Source organism: Bos mutus, chromosome 10 (assembly GCF_027580195.1).
Source record: "Bos mutus isolate GX-2022 chromosome 10, NWIPB_WYAK_1.1, whole genome shotgun sequence".
Taxonomy (NCBI): Eukaryota; Metazoa; Chordata; class Mammalia; order Artiodactyla; family Bovidae; genus Bos; species Bos mutus.
The window spans coordinates 62,612,943-62,622,484 of NC_091626.1; the positions used below are offsets into that span (position 1 = coordinate 62,612,943).

A 9,542-nucleotide genomic window follows, 5' to 3' on the forward strand; every position below is an offset into this window, starting at 1 on the left:
CGCTAGAAGTTTAAAGGCTTCCCAGGTGGCACTAGTGAAGAACCTGCCTATGGTCTCAGTGCAGAAGACCATAAGAGACGTGTGGGTTAGAAAGATTCCCTGGAAGAGGGCATGGCAGTCCACTCCAGGATTCGTGCCTAGAAAATCCCATGAACAGAGAAGCCTGACAGGCTACAGACCGTGGGGTTGCAAAGAGTCGGACACGATTATAGCAACTTAGCCCACACACACGCATAGAGATTTAAAGAATACTCCCATGGTTGTTTTGTCAATGCTCTTTGTTTGTCTTTTATAGAATGTGGGTAGTCCCCTAGTGTTGTATTGTAAATTAATACATTAATTCACTTACTCATTGTTGTCATACATTTTGACATTAAGTACACTGAGCATCTAATGTGTATAATCCCAGAAGTACGTGATCAACCAGACACTGCTTCTGTCCTCAAAGAACTCATGGACTAGTAGTGGAAAAGATTACATAGGCAGTTTTAATATTGATAAAGATATAAATAAGTACAGTGGAAACCCAGAGGAGGGAAAGACAGTTGAGAGGAATAAAAGAGGCTTTTACAGGGAAGCTGGCATTCATTAAAAGTAAGTATCCAAGTAAATGGTGCTTGGGGATGGTGGGGAAAAAACAGTTCAGTCAGAATTAACCGTAGGAGCAAGGCACGGGAAACACACACACACACACAGCTGAACAGTGTAGGGGAGGACTGGGAGTGGTGGCCCTCTGCACAGTCAAAATGTGTGTTTAAATTATAGTTGGCCCTCCATAAAGTAGTTCCACAGCCACAGTAGGTTCCACATCTACAACCAACTATGGGTCATGTAGTTCTGTAGTATTTATTATTGGAAAGAAAAACTCCACGTATAAGTGGACCCACATAGTTCAAACCTGTATCATTCAAGCATCAACTATATAGGGAATAGTGAATTTAGACTACAAATGTAGTATTCATAAAAGGAATTTTCATAGAAATAGAGTGGGGTTAAGTAGGTAGAGTCAGATCACTAGAGAGTTAAATGTTCAGCCAGAAAGTTTTCACATTTTTATTTCATAAATATGAATCATAGAATGTTCTTAAGCAGAGAGATGCAATCAGAGCAGTGCTTTAGACAGTTTAGCTGGAGATCCTCATGCAGCACTGTACTTACCCAGGTTCTTTGCTGAATGCCCGCATGCGTGCTCAGTTGTGTCCGACTTTTTGCAACCCCGTGGACTGTAGCATGCCAGGCTCCTCTGTCCTTGGGATTTTCCAGGCAAAAATACTGGAACAGGTTGCCATTTCCTACTCCAGGGGGTCTTCTCGACCTAGGGATGGAACCCGAGCCTCTTGCTACTGCTGCATTGCAGGTGGATTCTTTACCACTGTGCCACATGGGAAGCCCTTTTGCTAAGTGCTGTGAAATTAAAAGGTAAAAACCCTTGAGGTTTTTAAGGACTTCAAGTTTAATGGGAAGATGTGTTTGAATACAGAGAATTTCAGTTCCTTAAGATAATTGCTATAATAGACACATGTCATTAGGAAAGAGATCATAAACTCACAGGAGTCACAAAAGAAATGGTTTTGAGAAGAGACTTAAGGGATGAATAAGCAGACAGATTTGGGGAGGGACTTCTAGGTAGATGGTATAACATGTACAAAGGCTCTCAGCAGCTTGAAAGCACGGTAGGTTGGGAGACCCACAAGTAATTAAGTATTCTTAGAAATTAAACTGTACTATTAAGTGTATTAGTTTCCCAGGGCAGCTGTAACAAAAGACCACAACTAATTGGCTTAAGACAACAGAACTTCATTCTCTCACAGTTCTCAACACTGAAATCAAAGTGTTGGCAGGGCCCCACTTCCTCCACATGTTCTGTGGGAGAATGCTTCGTTGCTTCTTTGAGGTTCTGGTGGCCTTAGGCATCCCTTAGTTTATAGCTGCATCATTCTACTCTCTGCCTCTGCCTTTATGTGGACTTCTTCCCTGTATGTCTTTGTCTCCAGGTATTCTATCCTTTTTTTCCTCTCTCCTTTTGTAAGAGAATCAGTCACTGGATTTGGGGTTCACCCTAATCCAGTATGACTCTGTCTTATCTTGATTACATCTGTTGGCAAATAAGGTCAATTTCACAAGTTCTGGGAGGACATAAATTTGAGAGGGATGCTACTCATTCCAGTATAGTCAGTCAGTCAGTTCAGTCGCTCAGTCGTGTCCAACTCTTTGTGACCCCATGAATCACAGCACTGTAGGCCTCCCTGTCCATCACCAACTCCCGGAGTTCACTCAGACTCACATCCATCGAGTCAGTGATGCCATCCAGCCATCTCATCCTCTGTCGTCCCCTTCTCCTCCTGCCCCCAATCCCTCCCAGCATCAGAGACTTTTCCAATGAGTCAACTCTTTGCATGAGGTGGCCAAAGTACTGGAGTTTCAGCTTTAGCATCATTCCTTCCAAAGAAATCCCAGGGCTGATCTCCTTCAGAATGGACTGGTTGGATCTCCTTGCAGTCCAAGGGACTCTCAAGAGTCTTCTCCAACACCCAGTTCAAAAGCATCAATTCTTCGGCGCTCAGCTTTCTTCACAGTCCAACTCTCACATCCATACATGAACACTGGAAAAACCGTAGTAGGTAACATCATATCATGAAAGCCCTTATGTCTCAAGAGTTTGGTTTTATTCTAAAGTAGACAGGGAAGACTGGGCTTCCCTGGTGGCTCAGATGATAAAGAATCCTCCTGCAATGCGGGAGACCTGGGTTCAATTGGGAAGCTCCCCTGAAGGGAGGGTAAGGCAACCCACTCCAGTATTCTTGCCTGGAAAATCCCCATGGACCAAGGAGCCTGGCTGGCTGCAATCCATGGGGTCGCAAAGAGCTGAACACGACTGAGTGACTAAGCACACACACACAGACAGGGAAGAGTCTTTGAAGAATTTTAGCAGAAGAGTGGCATGACCTGCATGCCTGTGTAGAGAGTGGACTGGAGGGAAAAGTCAGACAGAAGCAGGGAAATTGCTAGGACAGTTATTGAGCTAGCATAGTGTGAAGACGATGAGGGCCCAGGTTAGTGTTACTCAGGCAGTAGAGAGTTATTTAGAGGTTAAAAATGGAGATGAGATGAGTTAGCAGACTCTAAAATAGTATTATTAAAAGACAAGGAAGATTAATTTAGAACAGTAGCTGTGGGGTAGAAAAACAGGTAATATGAATTAGAACTGTAATAGAGATAGAATCAGAGAATTTGGGCCTCAGGATTGTTCAAATACCAACATTCGTATGAAATCACTTATTTCCCCTGTAATGGATCAGTTGTGCTTCTGTGTTCCCACTTACGGACTTAAATCCCTATGTAGTCATTACTCATATCTGCCCTGTGTTTTGGACAGTTATTTAAGTGTCTGTCTTCTACTAGGATTTTAAGTTCTTGAAAGCAAGAACCTTATCTTTTTTTGTATTTTATATGTCTTCCTACTTTATATGTTTTCACATATACTTCATTAAGTACTCAATAAATGTTTGTGGTTTTTTGTTTTTTTTTTAGTTATGACACAATTAATTACAGTCATTTTATTACAGAAAGATTCTTAGAGATTCATTTAGTCCAACTCCATCATTTACAATTGAGAAAACTGAAATCTTAGGGGTTAAATGATTGCCTTGAGCTTCTACCCTCCTAACATTTTTGTGTTTCCTATAAATTATTAAATGAAAGATTAATAAATTAATACAACTAACTGAGAACCTCATCATCCCAACAGAGCCCCTTTTTTTTGTAAATAAATTTCAGAGCACTCAGTCTTCTTGCTCAGGAAGAAGTGTTAACCTTTGTCATTCTCTGACTGAACTACTGCCAAGACTCTTTAGCCTCCTATAATTATCCGTACCCTGTAATTTGGTATTCTTTTTACATGATGGGAGCCTTGTTTCAGTGTGCTCCATCCTCTCTTTTAGGGGACAAGTTGTTCATTGCAGTATAAGAGTATTAATAACTTCATACATCCAACAGTCAGAACCTCTGCCCCCCTGAAAGCATCTGTTTGGCTTTATCATGGTAACAGTTTGTGACCCAGTTCCTTAAGCATGTGAAGAACATGTGAACCAAAATGTTGAACCTTCATTTGGCTGATAGAACTGTATTTGGTAATTGTCCAGAATCCAGTATGGATCATTAATAAGTTTAAAGTGTTAATAATTTCAAATCAGTTATTTGGTCTGATAGTTGTGCTCTTGCTGAAATTAGGAAGCTATATTTGGAGAATTCAGCATTATCTAACTATCCTTCAAGATGGGACCATGTTATCATACCTGGGACTTCTACTGAATTTATACCTTCTCCACTTTTTTTGACTTTGTTTCAGACAAAGGTGGGGGTACATTTTTCTAAGAGAATGTTCCCAGCATGATTCATTATTATTAGAATTCATCTCATTTTGTATGCCTATTCCAGATTTTTCCCTTGTCAGACAAAATTATGTGTTTGATTTCTTTCTTGCATAGTGGATAGACCAGATGGGTGCAGCCTCACAGAAGAAGGCTTTCCATCCAGCAGGATCAGGACTAGAGTTCAGCTCATCTCGGCATCAGTTTCGAATCCAGGACCAAGAATTTCAGGAAGGCTTTGATGGCGGCTGGTGCCTCTCTGTGCATCAGCCTTGGGCTTCTCTGCTTGTCCGAGGGATTAAAAGGTAAGGACAGAAGTGAATTTTGACAGTGAAAGATTTTATGTAAATTTGATTTAGCTTTATGGATTGGGACTCTTCTTCCCAGCCTAGCAATGATTTATAATACCCTTCAGCACATAGAACTTTAAGCAGTGTATTCATGCATGGTATGGACTTTTTTTTTTAACTGAATAGCTTAAAAGAAACTGAGTTTAGAAAGACGACAGGTCCTAGTCATAACAAAGAATTGAATGTAAGTTTTTTCTTCTTTGGAATGAAGTTTATTGAAAACTTCTCTTGCCTTTGCCTTTGTAATATAGCACTCAGCAACCTTAATGGTTTGATCCTATTGGAAATTCAGAGTTCTTATGCCTATTTATTAATTCTTAAAAGTCACTAGCCTAATTATGACTTTGTTTTTCTATCTATACATCTGTCTTTTAATATGAATAACCATATTGAGAAGCTGTTTTACCACAAATCCTTTTCTAGAAAAAGTGGGGAGGAGTAGTGAGGATAGTATAGGTATTGTAAAGTCGTTGTACATGTGAGTAATGGTGATAGCTTACTCTTCCATGGTTTCATATATTTCCTCTGAGTTCAGCTGTTCCCTTTGCTTTTGTAAATGTAAACAGAAAATTGATAAATACAGAAAATGAGCTAGAAAAAGAAAGATCATCTACAATTCCACTGCCTAGAAACAGCTATTTTATAATTTTTGAGTGTTTGTTTATATTCTTTATCCTTCGCAAATTGTTACATAGTGAGGTCATAATATGTATATATATGTTTATGGTTTTCTTCATTCACTTACTATTATATGTTCATTCTCCCTTGTTTTCCCAGTTTTATTGAGATATAATGGACATAAAACATCGTCAGGGTGTACAACATAATGATTACATATATATGTATATTTTGCAAAATGATTACCATGATATGTTTGTCTTAAATCCATCACCTTGCATAGTTACAAATTTTTTTGTTTCTTGTGATGAGAACTTTTAAGACCTACTCTCTTAGCAACTTTCAAATATGCAATATAATATTATTAACTATAGTCACTGTGCTGTAGATTACATCCCCAGGATTTATCTTATAATTAAAAGTTTGTACATTGTGACTGCCTTCACTCAGTCTATCACTGTATTTATGAGTTTGCTTTTTTCAGAATCTACATGTAAAGTAAGATCGTAAAATATTTATCTTTCTCTGTCTGACTTAGCATAATTCTTCAAGGTTGGTCCATATTGTGGCAAGTCCAAGACTTGGTTTTCTTTTATGGCTGAATAATCCTCATCCATCCATTGATGGACATTTACATTGTCTGCACGTCTTGGCCATTATAAATAATACTGCAGTGAGTGTGAGGATACAAATACCTATTTTTTCCTTCTTGTTTTATCTGTTAGAATTTTATATCCCTGGCAGTGTCCTAACTCATCACAATAATAATGCCTTATATTTAAATACAATTTTATACTTTTCAAAACAGTAGCTGTATTGAAGTAGCTTAGTCCAGTATTATTACAGTCTTAAACACTTAAGCAGCCAAAGGTAAAGTATTGGATTGACAAAAAAAATGTGTTCGGATTTTTCAAAACATGTTATGAAAAACCCGAATGAGGACTTCCCTGGTGGTCTAGTGGTTAAGAGTCTACCTTGCAATGCAAGGGACGGGGGTTCCATTGCTGGTTAGATCCCACATGCTGTGAGGCAACTAAGCCTGTGCACTGCAACTGGAAAGCCCATGAGCCACGACTGAAGAAGCCTGGACACTCTAGAGCCTGTGCTGCAAAACAAGAGAAGCCCGCACACTGCAACTAGAGATAAGCCCACATGCTGCCATGTAGACCCTGTGTGCTGCACCAAAGATCCAGTGCAGCCAAAAAAAAAAAAAAAAACCCAAACAAACATTTTGACCAACTCAATAGCTTGCTCTGAATTGCAAAGCCTAGTCAGTGGCAGATAGGGGATCTAGAGTTCTGGTTTTCGAAGTGCTCTTTCCACTGTTACTTTGTAAGCTTCAGTCATTTCTCTGCTTTCTTGAAAGAAAATTATTATCAGAATTTAGGAGCAATCATTTCAACTTTAGTGTTTTTCATGGTTAGCTGTGATTTGCCTCCTTGTGAAGGTGCGTTACCATTTTTCTCCCTTCTTGAAAGTCCGGCTTTCCTGCTTTGTCTCCTAAATGTTCCATAATCCATGTACGTAGTGGTATTACAAGTCCATGTGAATCTGCTTCTGCTCTAGGGCACCTGGGCCCTCAGATGTCTGTTCTTCTCATTCCGCTCTCTGCAGTTGAGGTGTCTTCCTTTCCCAAAGTAGAATACGAAACAGCTTGCTTTTTGCTGAGGGAATCAGAATGTTTATATTGCTCTCATCCTATTTTGGATCTGTGTTATCCACATTTTCTCACTGAAAAGAACAGGATGAACAGCATCCAACCCACAGTCACTAATACCACAGAAACAAAGTGGGTGGTTCTGCCACATTTGTGAGACTATTTTCCCAATATCCCTTGGGATCGTTTGGAGTAGAGGGAAGAAATATATTGATACATTCTCCACTTACTGGGTATCTACCAGGTGCCTGGTACTCTTCCAATTCATCTATGTTAGAAAACTAAGGATAAGAGAATTTCTCTGTTTCCCATTATAAGACAAATATAATAGGGTTATATTATCAGGCTACTTTATTTTATCTTGTAGAAACTAAAGGAGGCACATCTTTTTGTAATCCTTAGAGAGTAGATAGCTGTAACATTCTCTTGATTGCATTTTGTTATTCCACTTAAAGATTCTTTCAAATTAGTTAACAGGTTGTTTAATTATCTACAAAGAATATAACCCTTTATAAAATACTTAGAAAATATAAATTAATGTGGTTGCAATTTAAAAATGATAGCATTTTTATCTAGTTAAACTCATTTTTAAATAGTAACTATGAAAGTACTATTCTTGAGGAGTTATGTGTGGGTGGGAATTTTCCTGTCAGGTTAGAGAACAATGAACAAATCTTTTATGACTCAAAGGCAAGGATTTTAATTTTTGTGGTACAACTCAGATGCTTTGAAAATGGAAGATTTGGATCGTGGAGGTCCAAAGGCTGGTGAAAGCTTCATTTCTGAGTTACAGAGATAGGTAAAACATAGGAACTGAGAGAGATGATTTGTTCTAATGAAAGGGAAAACTAGGGAACAGGGTTCATATTCAAGTGAAAGGTATTATAGGAGAAATTTTTTTTTTTTCTACCAGAAATACCCCTCGTGGTGAGATATCATTTGTAGATCTCTTGGCTCACCTGGATAATTTGCTGTATGTTAATGAGATCCTCCTGGAGAATGAAATAGCAACCCATTCCAGTATTCTTATCTGGAGAAACCATGGACAGAGGACCCTGATGGGCTGCAGCGCATAGGGTTGCAGAGTCGGACATGCCTAAGCAACTTAGCTCGAATGTGTGAGATCCTCTATGGGAGGAGGACTCTACAGTTATTAGCTAGATCATGGTAATAGTTTTTTAAGGCAGAAATGTCCATGTACCAGTCCTCCACATACTAGGAACCAAAGCATCACTACGTATTTTTAGTAGACACTAGCATTTAGATTCTTCCCACTAAATTTGTATTTGTTTAAGGGTGGAGGGAAGAAATTGGTACACCCCTCACAGAGGAAGACTTTGGATAGCAGCCACAGCAAAAAGACCCTCTCCTCAAGAAGTCTCAGAACTCCAGACTACTTATCTCCTCCTCCGTGGGAAAGGTAACAGGCACATACTCTTCTAATTTCAGTCTTACTTTGTGGAGAGAAGTCATTGACGTTCATCCTCTTTCACTTCCTTCTTCCTGTGTTTTTTTGGGGGGTTTTTTTGGCTGAAAGGGACTTTAAACTTTGTGTGTGTGTGTGGCAAATCATGGACAGCTATTCAAAGCATTAAGTCCCCAAACAAGACAAAGAAAAATCTCAGTTCCTAGCGCCAGGAATCAACCAACTAGTCTTAATTTTCTACATTTTTTGTTATTATGAGAGTAAAATAACTGCTATAAATTCTGGGATCTTTAGATTGGGAAGAACAACCACAAATAAGACCTTTTTTCATTGGGAGTGATTCAAATAGACATCTGCAATCAGATTTGGACAGATCAAAGTTAGTTGACTTCAGCAGTGAGTTTTGAGAATCACTGCAAACACTCTGTTTATATCCTAATAAATAAGATTTAAATTTCTGGCCGTTGGTTGTCTTGGTTTCCTTCCCTGATTCAATGCATGTAGTAATTTTGAAGGTAAAATGAGAGAATAATTACAGAACCACCTTTAAAAGTTAAATCAAGCTTTAGGAATCAGAAGTGCATGTTTCCTTAAAAAGAACTTTTTGTTTTGACTGGTATGATTGGGTTCCTTAAAATTTGTATTCTGACATTCTTATGTTTTTTACTACTTTTTTATAGTTGCTCTCTTGAAACCTCCTATTTCTGGAACCCAGCACTACCAAACTCTAGTCTGATCCAGTTGAGTATAGTGGAATTGATGTGTTTGAAGTGAAGTGGGGTCCCTGAACTTTAGTGGTTTGAGGTTTATTTTCCTATAGCTTAGGATGTGGATAGTGGACTAAGCCAGTTAACCAACTTTTTTGTTAAAATTCAAACAGTTATGATAGGTAACAAGCTTGATAGTTTTCCTTATGTCTACAAACAGATGAGAAAATGATTTATTCAGAATTGAAAACAGATTTGTGAGTTCCAGGGTCACAAAGAAGGAAATTTATATAATCCTTCTGTTACTCTTAATTTAGGTGTGGAATTTCCCAGTGACTATCCATCAGGCTGTCTTCTGGGCTGTGTGGACCTAATTGACTGCTTGTCTCAGAAGCAGTTTAAGGATCAGGTGAG

At 38.7% G+C, this 9,542-nt stretch overlaps 1 protein-coding gene across 1 annotated transcript in view; it reads left to right on the forward strand.

Moving 5' to 3' along the window:
* Positions 1–9,542, forward strand: part of TRIP4 (thyroid hormone receptor interactor 4) — a 52,122-nt gene that overhangs the window by 16,999 nt on the left and 25,581 nt on the right. The window contains exons 9-11 of the mRNA XM_005894535.3: positions 4,488–4,675; positions 8,291–8,415; positions 9,446–9,537. Of these exons, the coding sequence (XP_005894597.1) occupies positions 4,488–4,675; positions 8,291–8,415; positions 9,446–9,537 (405 nt within the window). The remainder of the gene's footprint in view (positions 1–4,487; positions 4,676–8,290; positions 8,416–9,445; positions 9,538–9,542) is intronic.